Below are 24,589 nucleotides of genomic sequence, written 5' to 3'. Positions count from 1 at the left end.
ATATCCGCCCACTTTATTGGAAATGGCGTTAGAAGTGAGTGTACGTGGTGAACGGAGGTGAAATGACGGTGAATAAAGAGCGGAGAGTACTGCGTTACCTTTCTGCACCAACTTCAGCTCTCCGTTCTCCTTCTTCACCGCGGCGCTCACAGTACCGAGGCTGCTGCTGCTCTCCAGCTTGTGTTTCCTCTTCTCCTTCTCTCGCTCCTTGTCGTGCTCTCGCTTTTCCTTCAGCTTTTTGGCTTTAGGTGGCGAGGCGATGAAGGCGCTCTGCTTGAACACACTGTGCACTTTGTGGAGGGGAGGCTGCTGCTGCTGCTGCTGCTGCGCGGGGCTGCTCGGCTTGACGGGAGAGACGCTCCATGTTGTCGCGCTGCCATAACTCTGCTGCTTCTGGTGCTGCTTCTCGTCTCCTCCTCCGCCTTCGCCATTCAGTTTCTTGGGTTTCAGGCTCTTCTCTTCGCCTCGAACTTTTTTAGGAGGTGGAGGCTGGTGGTCCCGGGAAGACTGCGGTCGGTTTTCAGACGACGGCTTCGACTCCTTGGGCTTGGAGAGCGGATTCTTCGTCGCTGAGCCGAACTGAATGAGGCTCATTGGCTCCGCCATCTTAGAGCTTTTCTCTATTTACTCTCTCTCAGTCTACTGCCGCTGTTTGTGTGAGAGGCAGGAGAGGGGCGGGGCTTAGCCTCTACTGTCCTGCTGGGTGGGTAGAGCATTCGCTGACGTCAGATCGGTAGTGGGCGGGGCCATAAGATCCAGACATGGCACATCACTACTCCTTTACGCGGGAAAAGGACATGAGGATGCTGCTACACTGAGGCTCATCACAACTGATAAAAATGATCAGTGTGTCGTCTTTATTCAGACACTCATCTTTGGTATACTCTTCGGGTTTTTATTAACATTTGAGGGCCCTTAGTGACGGCATACTCAGGGTCCCACTAACGCTGCCACCGACCATGTGGAACAATATGAGCCTGATGTTAACACACTGGATAATGCCCCATTACTAGTTACCCCAAGATTCAGGGAATGATATTGAGGGAAACTCTCATCATTTAATCAGATACACCACAATCACACCACCAGGAAGCTACCTGTGATTGAGACCATCCTGGTAACACCTGAGAGATGACTGGAGAATTGAGTCTGGATGAAATGTCCATTTGGGATTGTCCAGTCTTCCTTGGCAACTAATGTCCATGAACCATGCATGCATATTCACAAATGTATACATATTTTAGAGATAATGTGAGTTAATGCCTTACTGTGATGAAACATACCTAAAATAAATAAATAAAGAAAACCCTAAAATTCAGCTAAAAAGGACTTTTCATAACAACCTTCTCAGCACTGGCCTAACGCTGACCCATTGTTGGTGAAGAAGCACTTTTCATAACCCTGTCAGCAGTGGAGCAACTGGTTTATTGAAGGAAAATATGAGTGGAATGCTTAAATACTACACTATGTGTATGTGTGCATGTGTACTGGAGATGTGTCCGTCATGGCAGATTCACTGTAAACACTCTCAAGCTCTAATAATGCATTAATACAACAATAAAAATTAATAGTATGACCACTGCCCTACCCCTGGTCGGAGTCTCGTTACTTGGTGGTGCCCACTGATGCTGTGGATGGATCTGTGTGGACCAGGAGACAGCCATGGACAGAGCCACTTGGGGACTTTCACACCATCACAGATCTGCCATTTCATCTATCAGCTTGTGACAGCAAGGAATTAGTGTTTATAATAAACTCAGAAACTACAGTCACCTAATAGTTCCTCATGGGCCATTGATTGCTGTTGTAGAAAGGACATTAGTTAGTTACAGTTACATTATTTACTGTCCAGTGTCACCCAAATAAGGATGAGGTTCCCTTCTGAGCCTGGTTCCTCTAAAGGTTTTGTCTTCACGAGGTGAAATGCTGCTCAGTTGGAGAAAGGTCTGTTGATTGACTTGTCCAGTCTAAAACCCTCCACTTTTTTCCCCCTGATGAAGTGCTATGTTGAGTTGGCAGTGTGTTTTGGGTCACTGTCTTAATGCATGACGAAGTTTTCCCCAATTAGCTTGGATGCATTTCTCTGTAAAGTGATCCTTTCTTTCTAGACTCTTGGGCCTTTCGATCACTTTGGTAGAGGTTCATCTTGGTTCCAGAACATTTGTGTCCCATCTCTGTAAAATAAAGGGCCTGAGTGGGTTGTCCCAAGTCTGCCTCCCATCTCCACTGTTCACGCTGGTGCAGATACCATGTTTACAAAGACTTCAGCTGTTTGGTCATCTATATAATTTACATGGTTATTATGCTTCTTTTTAATGGATTATTAACTAGGTATTAACTATTATTTTATTGACTCATTCATTCATAACTTTCATTTAGTTTGACCTTAACTGGTTTATTCTTTTCCAGTTGTGTTTTTTGTTAATTTTGGTTGAGCTCAGTCAGATTAATAATGGATTATCATGATTGCATGTCACCATGAACACTGTCTACATTAACGACATTTTAAAGCCACTCTTGGAAGGAGTTTTGTTTTCATGTCCATTTCCTCTCTGTTCCTCAATGTTCATTGAATTTACATTGCTTCCTGTTTCGTTTACAGAAGTCACAAGACAGGCCCAGCTACAGGTATTTCCCACTCCCAGGTTTTTCAGTGACCGATCCAGGGAGATATTTAGACATGAGCAATTTAATGAGTAAATATTTATGTAATTTGTATTAAAAAAATTGAGAGAAAAATAATCGCCTATTCTGAGCTAATCGAATTATTTTCCTAAATCTGTAACACCAAGCTCTTCAGCATAGTGCGCACTAGTGACATCTGGTGGCAAAATGATGAAGTGCAGCTCCTGGAGGCTCATGCAGCAGAAGATTTGGGTTCCAGATAATAAATCTGTTCATTCATATGGTCTGTAATTCTTTTCATTTTTAAAATTTAATGTCAACTGGTAACATTATGTAATGATGTTTATTAATTAATAAACAAAATACAAAAAACAATGAAACACCATTTCCTCTGTTGTTTCGATAACTTCAGGTTTCAGGTAACTTCAGGTATCACTAAGCACTGTAACTCAAAACACTATTTGTTATTATTATTATTATTATTATTATTATTATTATTATTATTATTATTATTATTATTATTATTATTATCATCATCATCCAAATACACACCAGGGTTTGCACTTCATTTGACTCATTTTCTAATCACATGGTTATGTGCTGGGCAATTTGACTGGGGAACTTTGGGTCCTTTATTCCACAGCTTTAATATTTCATTATTAGCATTAATCTACTTTACAGCTGTAGATGATAGGCTGCCATGGATTTTACAATTTCTAAAAAGAAAAGTAGTAACCTGTGATATTTTTGCAGTATGTAAATATGAAATCAAAGCTCATCCATGGTTAAACTGTTTATGGTGAAATTTCCTGCCATCCTTTAAATCCCTTATCTCCATATAGAGTGGAAAGTTAAAAACCCTTCATTTATACATGTAATGATGCTTAGATTATTTGTGTGTAAATAAACTGTCTCTTTAGGTCTCAGGAAGCCAGCAAACAGCATCGACTGGAAAGGCATAAAAGCTTTTATTGTGAATTATAGCTCTGAGAATCAGCACACTGAGACACACAGAAAACCATCTCCATTTAAGATTTATTTAAAAGTTAAATGCTCTCTCTGATAATAAATAACAATGTCTTAATAAAGTCACATAAAACACTGCTCTCTAAAGGCAGCACTGAAACAGCAAAAGTAATGCGTGCACACAAAAATCCTGAAGAAAACAGCACCATCTTGTGTAACTCCAAAACATAACTCTATATTAACATTTATTATACTATACACAGCACATATATATGTACATATATAGTATTTCACCTCCTCTCTTCTATCTTTTTCTGATTGTAGATTCATGTACTTTTACATAAACTCTAGCAAAAGCTTGCTGTAGGTCTTGTGATGATATTTTAGGATTTTTGGAGACGTCCTTAAGCATCTTGCGGTCTGCTCTTGGGATGAATTTGCTTGGATGGCCTGACCTGGCCATGTGGGCAGTTGTTTTAAATGTTCTCCACTTGTAAATGATTTTCTGGACAGTGGAATGGCTGATTACAAATTCTTTTGAAACCTTTTTATATCCCTTACCAGACTCATGAGTATCAACAATCTACTTTCTGAAGACCTCAGAGAGCTCTTTAGATCTCAGCATGGTGATACCTCTCACTTCAACAATTAAGAGCAAACCAAGCTAAATGTCTGAGGTTTAAATAAGACAAGCCTCCTTCAAAATGCTCTGGAACAACGTTCTAATAATTTGCACCTGATGTGATACACCGGGAGGTCATTTTATCCATTTTAAGTACAAATAAATGTAATAAAACACACCAGTCCTTACTTTTTACTCACAAGAAATAGGATTTTTTAATCCCCCTTGACTGGTTTAAATCATATCTATCAGAGCGCATGCAGTTCATCAAATTACACTCTTTTAGTTCCAAATCTTCCCCTGTTAACACTGGAGTCCCGCAAGGTTCTGTCCTTGGACCTCTTCTTTTCATCATCTACCTTCTTCCTCTTGGCAATATCTTTCGAAAATACGGTATTCTATTCCACTGTTATGCGGATGACACCCAACTCTATTACTCTAGCGGACCTAATGCTACCCTCCCTCCTTCCTCTCTTCTTGACTGCTTTAATGAACTCAAATCCTGGTTCTCTTCCAACTTCCTCAAACTAAATAGTGAGAAAACTGAATTTCTTTTAATTGGTACTAAATCAACTTTATCTAAAATAAATAGCTTCTCCCTCTCTATTGACAATTCTATTGTTTCCCCTTCTACTCAGGTTAAGAGTTTGGGTGTTCCCCTGGACAGTACACTCTCATTTCAATCACATATTAATAACATTACCCGGTCTGCGTATTTCCATCTACGTAATATCAACCGTCTTCGTCCTTCCCTTACACAGAATGCTCCTGCTATTCTTGTTCACAATCTTGTTACCTCACGTATTGACTATTGTAACTCCCTTCTTTTTGGTCTCTCTCATAAATCTCTTCTTAAACTTCAACTGGTTCAAAACTCAGCAGCTCGTATCATCACTAAAACTCCTTCATTTCACCACATCACTCCGGTTCTGCAGCAGCTTCACTGGCTTCCGGTTTCAAGCTTCGCATAGACTTTAAGATTCTTCTTCTCATTTTTAAAGCTATTCATCTTGCCCCTTCTTACTTGTCTGATCTTCTCCATATTCATGTTCCCTCTTGTTCTCTTAGATCTGCCTCTTCTCTTCAACTTTCTGTGCCTTCTGCTCGTCTCGCCACCATGGGGCAGAGGGCTTTCTGTTGCTCTGCTCCCCGGATCTGGAACTCTTTACCTCCAGACATCCGTAACCTTGACTCTCTGTCTATCTTTAAATCTAGACTCAAGTCTCACCTGTTTAAGCTTGCTTACTCTTCCTGAATCTTACTTGCCCTCTCACACAGTCACAGTCGTCTGTATTTTTTTTTTTTGTTATTGTTGCTTGTTTTTTGTTGTATTGTTTCTATGTGCTTTCTTTTGTAACTCATTGTTCGGTGTCCTTGGGTGCTGAGAAAGGTGCCTATAAATAAAATGTATTATTATTATTATTATTATTATTATTATTATTATTATTATTATTGTATGTTTGGCTATGTTAAAAAAACACAGGCTTTCATGGGGTGTCCTAATTTCTTCAGATGAAAAGCCAGCTCCTGAGCTATTACAGCAAGTTATCCTGAAGGTGTTTTCAGCTCAGTATTTAGAGTGTGTTAGGTTGTCCTATCTCACACTTGAATTAGCACTTCTATTGAAAAAAGGGTTGTCTGTATGCTTTTATTTACTATATTACATCCCAACAGAGTTTTGTGTTTAATTCATGGGATTCGTGACGGTTAAAAATAGTACTGCAACCAGCCACAGAGCCGCAGGGTGCAGAGTCATCTTGGTTTGCTTTTTAAGGCTTCAAACAGCTATTGCTAATCAAAATTTACATTAAAATTTATGGCATTACATTGTGATTACATTACATTTATCTCATTTACCTAACAAGACAATGTTTTAATCTGTCCTAATCAATCAAGATAACACTTAATTGGCATCTCTCTGCACAGGACCTCCAGCGTGCACCCATAAATACTGGAAAACTAAAATCTGCATTAGTTGCTGTATTTAAAAAAAAACAATGTTGCTAGCTTAAACCAATATTAAAGCAATATTCACTTGTAAGCCATTGCAAGTCTACAGAGAAGTGTGGGTCTAACCGAGTAAAATCACTGGTAACTTCATGTAGAGATATGTTGCTTTGGAATTTGGAGTGTGGTCAAACAGCAGTCTGTGAATGAAAATCAGAGCCGAGGGGAACGAGTGGTAAGGATCACACACCTGTGCCTTATTATAGTAATTATTTGTCCTCTGTTGCAGTGAGTAGTGAGAGAGATAACAGTGAACTGGACAGAGAGAGCGGAGCAGATAGAGCCATGTGTGGTTGTGTTAGGTTCAAATGCTGAAAAGTGCAAGTAAATTCCCATGAGAGGTCAGCTCAAGGTGGATAAAACACTAGTCAAGTGTTGTGCATCATGCCATGATTGTCATCACAAATATTCCATTGTGTTTCCTTCTTATTGAGATCCCCTCCAAAAGAAAGTTGATCCCATGCCCTAGTTAAAATGAAGTGCAACATGCTGGACCACTGTAATACATGCTCCCTAATGTGGAATCTTGCACAAAAAGTCCAAGTATTGCTTCCCACATCTAGCTTGAAATTAGGGTAAGTGGGAGTCAACAATGAGATTATATAGTAGCAGCTACCACCTTAACCTCCTTATACAAGAGTTCCTGTTGCACTGGCATTTTAAAACGTAGTGTTACTTTTTTGGGCGAGTGTTTGGGACAGTGATATGTTGAATATGTCAGTGCCTCTGAAACCTGGCATGCACAGTCTTTCAGAACATGGCTGGAGATGTTATCTGGACCTGCAGCATTGCAAGGCTTGATCCTCAGAAGTGACCTCCTGACATCCTCTGTGGTTACACTAGGAGGCTACTCACCTGGTGGTAGGGGGAGTTCAGTCTTTGGGGTAGTATTGGTGGACTCAAAGCAAGCATAAAGATGGGTCCCTAGGGCATTTAGTGTCTTTTTTGTCATAATTTGTGACTGTCTTGATGCCTGTCACCATGCATTGGGGGTCACTGGTGGAGAAGTCACCCTGTATTTTTAATGCTTTGCTCTTTTTATGCCTGCAGTCAGATTCCTCCTTGCTGCTTTTAGCACATCTGCATCAACAGACCTGAACACAGAGTCCTGGGCTCTCAGAACAGCTCTGATCTCAGCATTCAGCAGGGTTTTCTGATTAAGATGGACAGTGATTGTTCTAGTAGAGGTAACATTGTTTACACCCTTACTGATGTAGCTGGTTACAGATGATGCATACTTATCCAGATCCACCTCTCTGCCATTTGTGCTGCTTCTTTAAAGCAAAGTGGTCCTGGAGCACAGAGGCAGCATCACCAGGCCATGCAGCGATGGTCTTTAGTGTTGTTTTCATTGTTTTCAGCACCTGAATGTAATTGCAAGACTTCTACAGACCTCCATGCTGTAGACCTTCATGCTCCAGGGTAACTTATACTACCTTAGGAGGTACTCTAAAACAGGGTTACTTACCCCTGGGTTATTTGCCCTTATCTAAAGGAATTACAATAAAAGCAGTTTAACATTGTATGTATTAGCAGTACATTTTACAACTGTCTAACCCAGAATTCCTTCTGTTTCCAAATTAGGCATTGCTTCCTATACAAATAGAATCACTTATTACAAATTATCCATCCATCCATTTTCTATACCTGCTTTATTCCTAATTAGGGTCACACGGATCTGCTGGAGCCTATCCCGGCACACACTGGGGTGAAAGGCAGGGGTACACCCTGGACAGGTCACCAGTCCATCATAGGGCCACATATAGACAGACAACCACACACACTCACTCCTGTGGGCAATTTAGAATTACCAATCAACCTAATGTACATGTTTTTGTATACTATTTTTAGTATTAGTAGTAGTAGTAATAGTAGTAGTAGTAGTAGTAATAGTAGTAGTAATAGTATTAGTAGTAGTAGTAATAGTAGTAGTAGTAGTAGTAATAGTAGTAGTAATAGTATTAGTAGTAGTAGTAATAGTAGTAGTAGTAGTAGTAATAGTAGTAGTAATAGTATTAGTAGTAGTAGTAGTAGTAATAGTAGTAGTAATAGTATTAGTAGTAGTAGTAATAGTAGTAGTAGTAGTAGTAATAGTAGTAGTAATAGTATTAGTAGTAGTAGTAATAGTAGTAGTAGTAATAGTAATAGTTTTAGTACTATTTTGCCATTTTAATAAAGAGCATACTTGCTATTTTAGTCTTTTTCACTATCCTGACATTCTGCACTACAGTAAGTAATTCAGTTATAAAATTGGAGATATTTCTCAATCCATCTACATTCACTAAACTAATTAAATGTTTATCTTTCCTATGCTAGACAATTGAGTGCTAATACTATAAAAGATACTACCTATTAAAGTTGCTAAACATTTTATAGCTCCACTTACCAATAGAATAATGACGTTTTCATCCATCTACAGCTGATGTGGCTTTTCAGGCATCATAATCAATATAAGATACGCTTATATTACGCCAGTGTGTGAATGTCACTCACACCACTACTGTCTGTGCATGTGCACACACACGTCATGCATCAAGTACAATGTGGACCCATCTGCTCTCTATCAGGCCATAACACACAATTGTTCATGGATTATTAAACTCTATAACACACCTGTTGTGTTCTGTTACTTAGGTATCACTCAAAGCTCCATGTCACAGTGGAAAGAGACATCTCCAGACTTTCTGAAATGGAAAAAAGTCGACCTGAAATTCACTCTGACATGACTTGTGTTTATTTAGCCAAACCACCATAACTGCATTTAGTCACCAGTTTCCCACCCCAGTACTCCCACAGTACCAGGGGCGTTTCTAGGATTGGAAAACATCAGGAGCTGAGCCCGAAACATCAGGGGCTAATTAGGGAGAGAGGGAAAGCAAGAATAACACATTTTGTAAGAGCATTTTTATGTAATATTGTTTAATAATAAGCACAAATTAACACAAACAGTATGTAACTTTATAAAATTTAATTCAGTCCAATCTTTTTTTCTGACTCCTCCCATCTTTTCAGAGTCTTGCTACTAAAAAGAAGTCCATTAAATTTTCTCTCTCTCACAGAGGTATACCATGCAATATTATCTCTTTTACAGCTTGTGTGTGAATCAGTGCCGTAGATCTTTTTTATTATTTTACAATAATCTATATTATACTTGCACCTCTTATTTCATTCCTGATTTATGCCGGCACTACTGTATGTATTATTTTTTGTTTATTTTATTTGATTTGATTTTTTACAGCCTCTCTTTTTTTCCATTGTCGGTACCACTTATCCGATCTATCCTCGGGTCACAGGGAGCCTGATCTTAGGTGTCATCGGGCATCAAGGCAGGATACACCCTGGACAAAGTGCCACTCATTCACACACTACAGGCAATTTAGAGACTCCAATCAGCCTAGAAGCATGTCTTTGGACTGTGGGAGGAAAGCCACCAAGCATGGGGAGAACATGCAAACTCCAGACACACAGTGCGAGACTCGAACGCTGGAGGTGTGAGGCAAACGTGCTAAACACTAAACCTACAGTCTCTCTTCTCTTCTCTTATTGTTCTCTCATCTCTTATCTGTCCTGCTGCTTGTATCTTGTCTACTTCATGCTCTTGGTGACTTTTCTATCCTATTTCTTTGAGGGTGGAATCATCAGAGAGTATCCCCGAAACTGGACTTGAGTAAAACGGTCAGTTACCATACTGGTATTTCTAGTGCTGAGAATTCCTTTTATCAACAGACAGAACAGCTGAATGATGGAGTCTGTTCTGGTCCATTGTTCCCCTAAGTCATGTCTGTATTTTAACTTAAGTACTGCATTAGGTGAATAATAGAAAGTCATGATGTTCAGACTGTAATGTCTTAGTGCTTTAACAGTTTATATTTTATTCAGATCTATCTTTAGGCTTATTTAATTTAAGACTTTTGTACATATTGGGTATGGAATAATATTCAAAAGGGTCCTATGTGTCCGGGGTTTTCAGAATCAGAGAATCAGAGACAGTGGGCCTCCTTTTTGACACAACATACATTTGTTAGCCGACTTTTATCAACTGTGTTAACATTAAATATTAAAAGTCTATAAGACTATTATCTGAATAATAAGATTGTTGTGTTTTCTGACAGGTTTTTTATTGCTGTCAGTCTCAAGGGCTGTAAGGTATTTTAGTCACGTGGTGTGTGAGTGTGTATAGGTGTGTATTTTAGTCACGTGGTGTGTGAGTGTGTATAGGTGTGTATTTTAGTCACGTGGTGTGTGAGTGTGTATAGGTGTGTATTTTAGTCACGTGGTGTGTGAGTGTGTAGGTGTGTTCGACTTAAAGCGGCTCTGTGCAGCCCGATAGGTGTAGGACATTAAAATATCGCGAGAGCGGTTCTAGAGCATATTGCAGCGCACACTCTCGCGGTATTTTGGCGTCATACACCAATCAGGCTGCGCTGTGCCACCTCAAGACGAAAACACCGTGTGTGTGTGTGTGTGTGTGTGTCTGTGTGTGTGTGTGTGTGTGTCTCTGTGTGTGTGTGTGTGTGTGTGTGTGTGGAGAGAGATCAGTCAAAATCGTGTACAGTAAACGACAACAGTGCTCAACTAAACCGATCAACATTTATTTAATTCCTCTAGACTCCGGCGGCAGATTAGCCCTAGCGACGTCCTGCAGTTCTACACGTTATGTGTTTAATTAATATAAAGGACAAGAAATGCGAACAAGAAAGTCCAACAATGCTTGAGATAAGACATCAATTTTGTGAAGATACACCACTTTTAGTCCTAACTAACTAATTAAACTAAAAGCCAAGTAAATAGAAGAGATAAACACAACTTTGTACGCAAATGCACTGTAGCGCCACCATGAGGCTGATATGGTCCATTTTTATTTATTTATTTATTTATTTATTTATTTATTTATTTATTTATTAATTAAGCTTGAGTAGTGGAAGTGTGTGCTACTAACTGAGGAGATTTAAAGTCGGTGAAACTCGGACGAGGCTTACTGCAGCTTTTAATGCTACTGGTCACTTATTAGACCTAACGGGGGCAGTATATTTTATATTTAACATATTTCAGTAAGTAAGTAAATGAATAAATGAATGAATGAATGAATGAATGAATGAATGAATGAATGAATAAATGTGCTGCGTCTATGTAGGTGCGCTGCAGTGGACCATGCTTTGTCCTGCGTGTGGTCTCCTCCCCTGATCCTGTCAGTCTGGAACAGCTCTCTCGCTCTGTCCATGTCACTGATGCTGGATGCTGCTGGATGTAATCACTTCTCACTGTCCGTTTGGATGTAATATGGTGGTCTGGAGACTGACGGCTATAGCTCTGGCGTGTTCCCTGCTGCTTGTGGACGCGCTGGTACTGTATGGAAAGCGGGATCCGAGAACACTGACTTTCTCCAGGTCACTTTCAGATGAACAGGACGGACAATTTCGTCCAAAACGGGCGACACGGTCACTCAAGTCCAACTTCGTAGAATGTAGAATTCCTCTGACTCCCAAAGAGCACTCAGTCCTGGAGAGCAACACGTACGAGGTGAGAGAACTTCACTGCACTGTTACAGAGCTACAGTCTGCTTTATTCAGTATGTCTATTATCCTTAATTATTAATAATGTTAGAATATTTAATGTCATTTTATTGTGCATCTCTACCACACACAAAGTTTTGCATTGATACACCTGAACTAGCTGTGGAGTTATATTGTACTTGTTTAATATTAAAAACCTTTCTAAAAATGGTCAGTGATGAACTGGACTACTGTTGACCTCACTCAGAGTTTATTTATGACCAGCTCTATCAGGGCTTTAGGGACACTGAGGATTTCTCCTGGGTGTAGATAAATAACTTTAACTAAAATAAATAAAAACAGAAAGAGGTCAATAAAAACCAAACACTAATGGCCATGTGCTAATAATGTGACATGCTGAGGATGTTATTGTATTCTCAGTTGTGTAACACAAAATGTAAGTGGGTTTGAGAAGGTTATATTATTACAGATATTCAGGTAGTAACTCTAACACTAATATGGTTAATAGAATCCATGGGCAACTTGCTATTGCATAATATCTATAATAATTGTTGAAAAATATTTATATTGTGTATAACATTATTATATTATATTATATACTATAATAATATGTTATAATAATATTTTTTTCTGCTCTTTAACATTCTAGACAATTTTTCATGGAGATGATGGCTCTAGTTTTATTTTAACATGGGTAGGCGATGGATCTGGGGTGAGTCTGATCTCATGATCTGTCTAAAAATACAGTGGCAGTTTATTATAAAATTGCTGTATGCTGTTATTTTGAGTCAACATTTAAGTCTTTTTATATTTTTACATGAAAAAGTGTTAGGAATGGTTATTTTTGTTATTTTTGTCTGACATATTTCACATTTTGTCTGTTTTCTTGCTTAAGTTAACAATATGCATTTTATGTTTATTTACTTGGCAGAGAATTTTATTTACAGTAACTTAAAAGGAGGCAGAACAATAACAAAAGAGTAATAAGACCATGATTCGAACAATATGTACAGACACACACACACACACACACACACATTTGGAGGACATGAATAAAGAAGACTTATTCACAGTTTAGGGAAACTTTAATAATTCTGAACTGACTGATAATGATGATGTAAAATATCAATTCTTTTTTTGTCAGGTTATTCTGGTTTTGTCCACAGTTACGTCTCCACTGGAATCCTTTTATGAACGTGGCTCCATGCGACTTTACAGGAGGTTGGTACACAGCAAGTGACAATAAACTCTGTGGCATTAGCCATTCTATCTCTCAGATACATATTTACATTACATTTAACATTTTCTGACCTAGTCTTTTGTGTTTTCTGATAGTGAAGATTACGGAAAATCCTTTCATGACATCTCATATACCATCGACAATTTGTTCGTAAGAAAGGACTTTGGGATATCTGTAGGCCCGGTGAACTCACAGAAGGTAAGCATCACTGGGCCTCATTTAGCAGTTTTCTATAACTGTCTTTATTTTTTTCATATAACTAACAAGAACCTGCTAGATTTGCAAATGTTTCAGTATGTCTGATTTTCTTTGTACTGAGGTGTATATGTTGGTGAATGCTAATCACCTGTAAAGTAAAAAATGCATGTATACCACAGCTCACTAGCATTTCAGTGACACCCAGGAGACAGATTATTAAAGAGAATGTTAATTGAAACTGGCCAAAATCTAGACACAGATAAACACAATTAGTCTTGATTTCAGCAAGGTTTTCATGTTCAGTTTAAAATGAAAATGGAGAGAAAGAAACTGTACCTGGTGATCATGCACATCACATACAGCATGCTGTTATTAATTATTTTAATCAGCTGGTCACTTTTAGATCATGGGTATAAGCTCCAAATTGTTGCAGTGAATTAGATGAAGATGCAGACTCCTTGACTGGTCTTATAAGTCTTCATTTTATTCATATTATTTCTTTAATTAATGGCGTTAATATGAAATCTGTGTGTCATTGAAATTTAAGCTTGACAGTGATCAATATTTACATTAGTGAGTCTCCTTATAAGTACATTTACATCCAAATCCAGAGCTTTCATTGGTTAAAATGTATTTCTGAACTAAGAAGGTCTTCATGAGCACAAAATGTTAAATTTGAGTGTAATTGCTACTACAGAAAAAGCGAATAATAAATTCCCCCGTATTCAGCTGGATTTCAGTGAGTTCCATTGACAGATGGAGAAGTAATCCCTGTGTAATCAACAAGAGAAAACAATCTTGAAACACTGTAATGATCTTGAAAATGAAATACTGTATATTATTAACACACATTTCTGTTAATGTCAATAATGTGACAGTTCATCAAAAACAGTAAAGAAAAAAGAAAATACTAACTGTTAAGCAGGCTGCAGTTACAATATACATCAATAAACATACAATTTATTTTGAACAATATGAATATATATTCAACTGTCCTGGTCCATGATGAGAATTATGAGACAGAACAAAGGTTTCTTTAAAAATAATGAATGCAATGCTCCCAGTATTTATATATTTATTTTTAATTATAAACAGCACTGTTTGCATTTATGATCATAGCAGAGTTGTATAATGTGGGCCCAGGGTTTGACTTTCTAGTCTTTATCATTCATCTATAATTTTATAATCTGCCTGTGAGAGGTTTACCCTGTTTTATTTGACTATACATGTAAGCTGTACTGAAGCTATTATCATATTTTTTTTAGCTGATTCTGACCGCTGAGCTGCCCGTTACCAACATCCCAGGAGGAGTTATATTCACTTCCACAGACTCAGGAAAGACATTTAAATCCATACAGTTGCCATTCCACCCTGCTCAGCCTATTTCCTTCCATCACCAAAACTCAGACTACCTGCTGGTCATCTGCACACGGGTCAGTCAAATGAAATCTCTGGCCAAAACGCTAGAGTTTCAAATGGTTCCTCATTCTGTATGATAATAAATTATCTGAAGCTACAACGGATTCTACACAACTAATATAATACTTACTCCATCCTTACACAGCCATCTGTTTATGTGAAATTTAATGTTGTCCTGCAGGGCTAGACTTTTAGGATCTTTCACTTTTAGCTTTTGTTCTGGACAGTTTTCTGGAAAACTTTGTGAAACGAATGTGATATAATAGTTTCTCCTGCTGAAATATTTATTCATATAAAATATCTTTAGGTCTGTAGTCTAACATTAGAGTCAAGTAAACTGAAACCTGAAGCCTGTTTATTAATTGAGAGAGTTAATTCAAGTGAAGTTTAGTTTGAAACTTTTATAAGTCTTAAACCTTTAATACATGGTGAATTGATGTGTAGATTTGCTGGTGTGTAAAGTTAATGTGTAGAACAATTTCTTTGATTGTTCCAGAACAATATAAACTATCTGGACATTTCAGAGGCAGAACATGGATTTTATTCTGAAAGACTTCTGTTTCTTGTAAATTTTTCACAGGGCTCTTTATGGCGCTCACAGAACTTTGGGAGGAGCTGGTCTAAAATCCATGATGGAGTTTACTCTTTTACATGGTGAGATCAGTGTGTATATGTATATATCGCAGGTCAGGAAATATTTTTACTAGGAAGGAAGGCCAGGAAATATTACTGCTGGAAGAAATCTCTAAAATATATTTTTTGTTTTTATTGTGTGCTTTTCTATTTGCTGAGAAATGATGAGGAAAAGTGAGAAAAGTTTCGATTAAATGACCATTTGAGCCATATAACATATATAGAAGGTGTCTTTTTAATTTCACACTGGGTCTTATAAAGAAAAATTTTAATATAGTATTATATGTAGTTAATATAATAAAAATATTTTTCAAACTATTTAACCTTCTTCACTGCTGTAATATCTAATAACAGTGAGAAACTTTTCCCCCCTAACTTTATATAAGTTTAATGCCTCTTTTGCCTCTTTTGCCTGGTCTGTATGTTGACAGAGTACTAAAAGCAGCTGAATAAACTTCCTTCATTCATTTTGAAATGTTTCTAATAGCGTCCTCATTTCTATTCGACTGAATGAGGAGATAAATGAGTTTTTGAGGTGAATGAAATCTAACTTACCACCTTTTGCTTCATTTGTTTATTTTGAGTGTTTGGATTATTACAACCTTAATCGTCTTAATCCTTTAGAAATCATGATGTAGACAGCTTGATCCACAGTTCACTCTGCAGTACGTTACACAGTGTGAAATCAGCATGATGTATAAAATCATACAGACACACATCAAGCGCTTCAGTTAACTTTCACATTATACAGGAGTCTGAGGCTGCAAAATCTTTCTAATTTGTAATTGTCCAGTTTGTCTGTGAGGAGTGGTTTATTTGAGTTACTAGAGCCTTCTGGTTAATCAAACCAGTCTAGCCATTTCCTCTAAACCTCTCTGTTCAACAAGGTGTTTTACCCACAGAACCTCTGCTCACTTGAAGTTTTTTTTCCATAGCACCTTGATGATCAGCAGTTTCTGAAATACTCAAACCAGCCCATCTGGTTCCAACCACCATGCCACAGATAAAGTTACAGATCAGACTTTTTCTTCATTCGAATGTTTGATGTGAACATTAACAGAAGTTCTTGACCTACATCTGTATGATGTTAATTGCAGTAATTATATAATTGCAAGAATGAGCAGATGGTGAGGTGTTCCTAATAAAGTGACCAAGGAGAGTATGAGGTCATTTTCTTTTTTCACTAGTTCCACTGTCTCTCATACATGTCATTATCTTTCTTTTGTCATTTAAAGGGGATCTGGCTACACTCTTTTTTTCAGCTACAGCCCTAAAGGCACAGGTGAGATGTCCTTGTTTATGGTTGTTCAGATTAAATCACATTAAACATGATGTTAAAGATAAAGAAATGAAACATAACGTGTAAACAGTTTGTGGTCTCTGTATTTTTTGTATGGTTTTGTGCCTTTGGGATTCCAAATGGATGTAGTGGAGGCAGACAGACGAGGAGACCTTTTTCTGAGACGCACACAAGACCTTGGCCGAACCTTCATGACCATCGCTCAGAATATCTTCTCCTTTGGCTACATCGGAGGATTCCTGTTCACCTCTGTCATGGAGAATCCGGTCGCGAACAAACATCCATAGTTAACTCTTTGATCATAGGTTGTAATTTTCAGTATTGTCAGATTGACGTGTGATCTGTGTTTGTGTGTAGGGTTCTCCTCGGGCTATTTATGTTTCAGTGGACCACGGTGATCAATTCACCAAAGCCTTGCTGCCATCAGCCACTTCAGAGCAGGTGAGGAAGACTTCACTGCATCACACTGCATACAAAATCCAGAAACACAGACATGCCTCAAGGTCAGATATTTTAAACAGGACAGAAAAGTTATTTCATCAACATCATACTGGACATTGTTTATATCACACACACACACACACACACACAGAAATGCTTACACACACAGTTAGAGATTTGTAAGGATGCTGGTCTCAGTATATTTTTGTTGCTTCAGCAGAAAAAAGATTTTCTCCCACAACCTCTCTGTTGACAGTCTGCCTGGAACACACACACACACACACACACACATGACTAGACCTCCACATAGCTGTGTCATTCAGTCTTTATCACACCTGCATGTTCCTGCTCTGTTTTCAGTTCTACTCAGTTTTGGATGGTGATGAAGATATGATCTTTATGCATGTGGATAGTCCTGGAGGTACAGATCTAAAAGACAATCTTTCTCTGAAATGAATTTATTCTTTGCTTAAGGATAATACAGAATATAAAGTAACACATCATGTCATCCTGGATTAATGCTACACTGTTTGTTGTTTTTACACACACAGTCAAACTGCTATTGCTTTATCTGCTCTGTTCACCAGTGTTGCTAAGTACTCACCAGACAAAGCTGTTCAAAGTGCTGACAAATCAAGACTACTTGAGAAAATAGCATGGCAGATGATTTTTTGGGTCAGACCAGAGTGAGACTGTTCATATTTCACTAAGCCATGAAGGCTTTAGATAAGGCAGAGGCAGTGTTCTTTTTCACCTAAAGTGCAATAGCTGACTAGCTGAACATGTGACACTACAATCAGGGCTGCTCTCATGCACACAGTAAAAAAGAGAAGATTTATAGAGAATTAAGAAGTATTGGTCCTTCTTTTTCTGTTCTACACACTCTGTGATCATCTTGTAGATGAGACGTACTTTGGGACAGTGTATACATCTGATGACCGGGGCATCCTGTACTCCAAGTCTCTTGACCGGCATCTATTTGGTGGAGAAAGGAAGAGTGACTTTACAAATGTGACATCACTGAGAGGAGTGTATCTCACCAATGTCTTTGAGGAGGGTACGACACACAAACACACACAAACACACTCACACACACACACACACACACACACATACACACACACGCACGCATGCTGTGTTCATTCACTAAACTCATTGAAAATATTTTTTGAGGCATCTTTTAAATGGTTTCACACACAGTGCAGTTTATATCCTGTCTCTACAGTTTAATCATAGTTGATACTCTATGATATTTACAGAGGCTAATACACATTGTTTGTTACAGATGGACGAATTTGCACAGTCATCACATTCAATAATGGTGGACAATGGTGGCCACTAAAAAAGCCAAAAAACATGGAATGTGAAGAAAGCATTAAAAAGGTATATAAATTTGGTACTAATAACCTATTTTAAAGCAGACAGAGATAAAACCTTTGTTTGTATGTTTCAGTGTAATTTACACATTCATGGGGAGCACAGCCACTACAGCGGCATTTCCCCCATGCTGCCTCTGTCTCATCCTTCTGCTGTTGGCTTGATCATTGCTCATGGTAACACACCCTATCTAGCATTAGCACTAGCATTAACATGCTGTCTCCCAGTGCAGAGTCCTACAGCCTCTATTTTCACAGGCAGTGTCGGGGAGTCCATCTCAGCGTCTAAGCCAGATGTGTACGTTTCCTCAGATGGAGGGTATAACTGGATATGTGCACTGAGGGGACCTCATCATTACAGTATACTGGATTCAGGAGGCCTGATTGTGGCTGTGGAGGTTCGCAGAGATCGGCAGACTAATGCAATAAAGTAAGTTTTTAAGCAGAAATTTGCACAATTTCAAGCATGTTTATACATTGTTAAAAACCTTAAAGTTAAAATGTACCTGAGAAACTTAATTTAAAGTTCAGGACTAGCTAATATTTCTCATGACTGTAAATGATTTTAATCATTAACTCTGTGTGTGTGTGTGTGTCTGTGTGTGTGTCTGTGTGTGTGTCTGTGTGTGTGTGTGTGTGTGTGTGTCTGTGTGTGTGTCTGTGTGTGTGTCTGTGTGTGTGTGTGTGTGTTTTCAGATTCTCCACAGATGAAGGTCAGTGTTGGAAAACTTATAATTTCACAGAGCATCCCATCTACTTTGCTGGCCTTACATCTGAGCCTGGTACTAAGACTCTGAAGATCAGTGTGTTTGGTTTTCGGCCTGATGATGATGATCAGCCTCTGTGGGTTGCAGTGACTATAGACTTTGAGCAGCTTCTACCCAGAGAATGTGAGTAAAATATTCAGAGCAAAGATAAAATGGAAAGTTTTGATTTTTTTGTTTGTTGTACGTTATTGTAAGTCAGAAGGGGCATGTATGCAGTCTGCAGTGCAGAGTGTGTATTTTGGGATGGTGTGTATTTTGGGATGGTGTGTATTTTGGGATGGTTACTTTCAAAATGAACACATTGTATTCTTACAAAACTGTATTCAGTGGCATTATTATCTCTATTTCTATTGAAAACATGTTTAAAATATCTTCCTCTGACATAACCCTGTGAGTAATCTCCTTAAGCCTAGTTATATTGAACTAAATAGATGTCTGTGCAGTTCATCATGTATGTCAGCCTACGTCAACTGTAATAAATACATTACATTACAGCAGTATAAAACACTATTGAAATGTTTGACCGTTGAGTATTGGCTATGTACCAGGTAATGAACAGGACTACATAAAGTGGTTGGCCCATTCTGATGATGAACAAGAAGATTCAGAGACAGATGGATGTGTCTTAGGCTATAAGGAAACTTTTCAAAGACTGAAAAAGATGTCGGTCTGCAGAAAGGGGCATAACTATGTGGTCAGTAAGCAACAGAAACCATGTCCCTGCTCCAGAGAAGATTACATGTGGTAATAAGACACTTCCTTTGGACTGTATTTCTTATAATCAACAGATTATGTATAAGACACTGTATGTAAGACTTTCAGGTGAAACAGCTTCTAATGTAATCTCTATCTGCTTTATTATAGCGATTATGGTTATTACCTCCATGAAAACAGCTCTGAATGTGTGAAACAGCCTGAGTTCAGAAACAAAACCCTGGAGCTCTGTTTGAATGGAGAGTTAGAGGAGCTCCAGACCACAGGGCATGTGCAAGTCCAGACTTTTATTTCCCTTATATATACAGTATGTACAAACACATACATTCACCATAATGACTCTTGTGCATTATATGTGAAGGTATCGAAAGATCCCTGGTGATAAATGTGAGGGTGGCTTTACCCCCCCGCGTCAAATAGATGCTGCCAAAATGCATTGTGGGAATAACAGCCAGCCTTCCGTTATAAGCCATCAGCCTAATAGAGTAGTGAGTGATATTGCATTCCTCATTTCCACATTCAGATGTAGTGATAATGGACTTGGTGTCTTTTGTAAATTTAGCATGTAGCTCACCTTCTCAAGATTAATTCAGTATATGAACTAAGCATATTTTTAATAACTGAAAAACTGTAACTTCCAGAAGGAGGTGTGGTTGCTGATTGTGATAAGTGTCAGTGTGGGGACTGTTTCTCTGGCTATCATTACTGCAGTGACCATAACTGTCCTGAGAATGAACTACAGGCAAAGGTATGACTACACAATTCATTTCTGGTCTTGTTCTCTTATACTATTCTGCTATCACCCTTACTGACTTAATTCCTGCCTTTACAGGTCAGCATCATACCAATTCTCAGCTCTTCAGCTGCATGAGGATGAAATATGTGTTGCCTCTGAGAGATCTCCAAACAGTAGCCAAGCCATCTACCAAGATTCAGATGATGTGAGTCAGATTGCATTCCTCATTTCAGGTGAACCCAATAAGCAGTGTTACAGTCTTTCTGTGGACTGACAGAGGGAAACCGCAGTGTAGTGCTTTGAATTAACAACTAAACAATATTGCCATAAAGTCTGGATTTGCAGTTTGATCTAGATCTGTTTCTCAACTCCACTACTTAAAACTCATTGCTCTGCACAGTTTCAGGTTCTCCTAACACCAAATATCCTTAATCCTACTCAAGGAAGGCTAAGTAGTTGTTCATGAGATGGTTGATATGTGTTTGGAGCAAAGACAACTTTGTGTCTGTTCACCATATCAGGGTGCAGCCATTTCATAGAATTGTCTAAATTCTGATTATACAAATTATTCAGATCAAATTCTGCTTTTTTCTAACACTATTAATAGGCAATATCACATAGCTGCTTTACAAAAAACTAGATGTAGATTTAGATCCCTAATGAGCAAGCCAGTGGTGAGAGTGGAAAGAACAAAACTTGAGAGGAACCAGGAAGAGGGAGAGGCATCATCGTAAAATACTGAGGGAGATGTGAATTGACCCTTAATTTTTGTCAATATTGGTGACACTGGAAAGTCTGTAAAGAAATTATACAGATGAATAATGTGTGCATTTCAGGTTGTTTTCAACCGCAGGAGTGCCATTGATCTGGATTCACATGCAATTCTGAAATGCTGAGCAACTTAATTTCACAAAATCTTCTTGCTATGCATTCAGTATCACACGACATTATATAACATTTATTATGTAACATTCATATACAGTACATTCACCTCCAGAAGTATTGGAATGTCAGGGCAGTGTTTTGAAAATTTTGATGTAATTATTGCAAACAAGGTATATTAAACCAATCACTTACCTAAAATTCAGGGCAGTGGTATTACTGATTAAAGGTTGAGTTGAAATCCCAGCACTGCCACTGATCTTGGGCAAGGCTCTTAACTGTTTAATTGAGACAAAATAGAAATTGTTGTGGAGAAGGGTTGCCTGCCAATTGCCATAAATGCTATTTCACATTAAAACTTCCTAAAAATTGAGTTGTGTGCCACAAAAGGTTCCAAGACATTTAATTCAATTTATACTGTCTCAAAGCAGCTTTACATAAGAAACAACATAAGAAAACAACAAACATACAGTAACACATCTGAATATAAATATAATGAAATAAAATCTGAAATTCTGACCATATTGATGTTTTGAACTCAAACCCAAATATACTAAGATAAAAAATAAATTAATTGGTCTTCCAGTACCTTGGGAGGGGAATGTAAATGGTCAGCATGAATTTATATGGATTGCATAATATATTTGTGTGTAAACATTATAGCCAGTGTCCACACATCTTAAATATGAAATTTAATAGGCCCTTACTTTCCTCCTGTGAAACAAAATTGGACGTTACTGTTTCTGTGATGAAGTGAAAACAGTGTTGGTCATTTTGTACCATAGCTTCTGTCCAGTTAAACATTACTTAGTGTGTTGAAAAGATGTACAATAAAATGTATATTGTGAATATTCATATAGAGCAGCAGTTCAAGTCTACAGTTGTGATACGTAAGCAAGTTTAAGTGTTTGGCATCCAAGTAGGAACAAAACAAAAAGCAGAGGATGAATCACAGAGAACTGAAGGGCAGCAGCATGAGTTTAAAAGGCTGGACATTTTAATCAGAATGCAGGTGGGGACACCAGCAGGTCCAGCTACAATGAAATAACTAACTGTGTCAGGAAGCATGAAAGATTATTTTATACATGAACAGTGATCTGATCATAAATATACCTGTCGCCACAGATTCTTAGAGAACATACCTAAACAAACATGAAGACCATGGAGCATTAAAAACAAGTCGAGGACAAAATCTGTCATTCAGGTTTGTTCATGAAATAAAATACCAAGCACCATTACATCCATGTTTGAAGATATATAAAGTACAAAACATGATGAAATATGGAGGGGGATTGAGTACTTGAATGCAATATATAGCAGTCCCCTAGCAACAGTAGGTTTAGCCTTTTTGTTTACTGCCTGATGAACAAATTGACTAGGTCTGTCCTAAGACTGCAAGCTATGTTACAGGAAATGGGAACTGCACCTGAATGGATTTCACCCTGCCCTAAAAGGCCAGAATTGAAGACCCTCCAAATTAGTCCAAGAGTCAGTAGAGACAAGCCCACATTGTTTTTGGAGCACCACCTAGACATCCAGCAGCTCAGCAATCATAACCTGCTGTGGACTAGAATGCTTTGCACCTCTGCCACAAAGATACTGTCCATTTGTCCTGCTGTGAGGGATCTATTTCCACAGTTGGGGTTTCAGTGTCTATGCCTAACTACTAAATCTATCACTGTCCTGCTAGTCTTCTCTATCCCTCTCTAACCCTAACCCTACCATGTAAATCTCCACTTCTGTAAACATTTTGGTCTTTTTGGTAAAACTATTCATTTCAGAAAAATAACTACATTTTAGCAGAATGTTATAAATATCACTTTTGTTTGTCATCAGTTTCTGATTAAAAAACCCTTTCTGATTCAAGCAGTCTCTGTTTTATATCTTTAAAAAAAAACCCCTTCAAAACGTGGGTGAAAGTGCAAAAAATGTGTGAAAATGAAAAGAGAAAATAAAGTAGATGATGAATTATAAATAAGAGTGCAGGAATTCCTTGGACAGTTCACTTTGTAATTGCACCCTAAATCCATGATAACATGGACGTATCTTCAGCGCTACATACCACAGTAGATTTCTTTCAGCTTGAAGTTTATTACAACAGAGTGCCATGGAGCAGTACAGTGCTTTGTATATGAATTAAAAAAAGTTGTTTAATGACCAAAAAAGCCAAAAGTTAGTAGTTTATTTTAAAGCAGTGTTCAGTCTGGTGACCCCCTTACCATGTAGAGCAGTCTATATTATTAATTTTAAACAGTGAGTGAAGGAGCATAGTAACTGTGCATGGCAGTGGGCTTATAAGACTGGATTTAAGAAACTTTGATAATAGTAGAAGTGTGTTCATGTGAACCTAATCATATTCTCTGTATTTTTCTTGTTTTGCACTGACATTGTGTACTTTTGCTCTGTTTAGGATCTTGTTGAATGAGCAGCATCCTCTGAACCCTCCAGGTATCCTGTGATTATGAGATTTTGCAATGGTCAATGGTTTCACACATCTTGTTTATAATTTTAATGCATTTGGATTGAAACACTAAACTGATCTTTGATTAAAAAGAACAATGAGTCTATTTTATATAACTTAATCTTTAAACTTAAAAGATGAACAGTTATCCTTTAATACTTGATCCTTTTATACTTTATTTTTAAGAGTGCTAAATGCATATGCATCCCTTGTTTTAACTAATTTCATATTGGCAATTATGATCAGAATGAAACTTTGAGGGATTTAAGCAATTAATATGCAGAGTAATGCTAAAGGGCCTAAAAGTTTTTTGTTTTTAAAAAGGAAAGTTATGTATTATGATGCTGCACAAAGTTATGCCTTAGGTCTAACTGTAATCAGTTTGGATTTCTGGAAACAAAATGTTTTTGGAATAAAGCATTTAACAATCTATTGTAAAAATCTTTCCATATTTTTTCTTGGATGATCCAGGGTGTATAGACTCATGTCTGGGACACAGTGACTAGCAGGTTTAACTCACAAGTATGCACGTTCTCCTCTGGGTCTCCTAGTTTCCTGGTTCTCCTCTGGTTTCCTCCTCCTGTCCAAACACATGTGCTGTGACTGGTATTCCTTATTTGTCTGTAGCGTGTGAATGGATAGGTGAGTGTGTGTGATTGTGCCCTGTGATGGACTGGCACCTCGTCCAG

At 38.0% G+C, this 24,589-nt stretch overlaps 2 protein-coding genes across 7 annotated transcripts in view; one reads left to right on the top strand and one right to left on the bottom strand.

Annotated features, from left to right (window-relative positions):
- The window catches only part of LOC131370155 (lysine-specific demethylase RSBN1L-like), a 29,170-nt gene extending 28,502 nt beyond the window's left edge, over positions 1–668 (bottom strand). The window contains exon 1 of the mRNA XM_058417278.1: positions 99–668. Coding sequence (XP_058273261.1) covers positions 99–606 — 508 coding nt within the window. The 5' untranslated portion in view covers positions 607–668. The remainder of the gene's footprint in view (positions 1–98) is intronic.
- A 10,686-nt stretch (positions 669–11,354) lies between these two features.
- si:dkey-159a18.1 (sortilin) lies at positions 11,355–24,307 on the top strand. Of its 6 annotated transcripts, none has more exons than XR_009207376.1 (22): positions 11,356–11,740; positions 12,383–12,445; positions 12,878–12,954; positions 13,069–13,171; positions 14,437–14,604; positions 15,171–15,244; positions 16,459–16,505; positions 16,653–16,789; positions 16,881–16,964; positions 17,325–17,385; positions 17,866–18,021; positions 18,250–18,347; positions 18,418–18,517; positions 18,599–18,770; positions 19,037–19,230; positions 19,656–19,851; positions 19,972–20,088; positions 20,183–20,309; positions 20,463–20,569; positions 20,654–20,762; positions 22,565–22,643; positions 23,850–24,307. XR_009207376.1 is itself a non-coding variant. In XM_058417133.1 (21 exons), the coding sequence occupies exons 1-21, from the start codon at positions 11,456–11,458 to the stop codon at positions 23,858–23,860; spliced, it is 2,514 nt and encodes an 837-aa protein (XP_058273116.1). In that variant the 5' UTR covers positions 11,355–11,455; the 3' UTR covers positions 23,861–24,307. The 6 variants fall into 6 exon arrangements, 4 of the variants coding, with proteins under 4 accessions (XP_058273116.1, XP_058273115.1, XP_058273117.1 ...); XR_009207375.1 differs by lacking the exon at positions 23,850–24,307 and adding an exon at positions 22,850–22,983; XM_058417133.1 differs by lacking the exon at positions 22,565–22,643 and having other exon boundaries at positions 11,355–11,740; positions 20,654–20,790.
- Positions 24,308–24,589: the final 282 nt, after the last annotated feature.

This window comes from Hemibagrus wyckioides, linkage group LG19 (genome assembly GCF_019097595.1).
Source record: "Hemibagrus wyckioides isolate EC202008001 linkage group LG19, SWU_Hwy_1.0, whole genome shotgun sequence".
Lineage (NCBI taxonomy): Eukaryota > Metazoa > Chordata > Actinopteri > Siluriformes > Bagridae > Hemibagrus > Hemibagrus wyckioides.
This window is presented reverse-complemented; position numbering and strand designations above follow the sequence as displayed.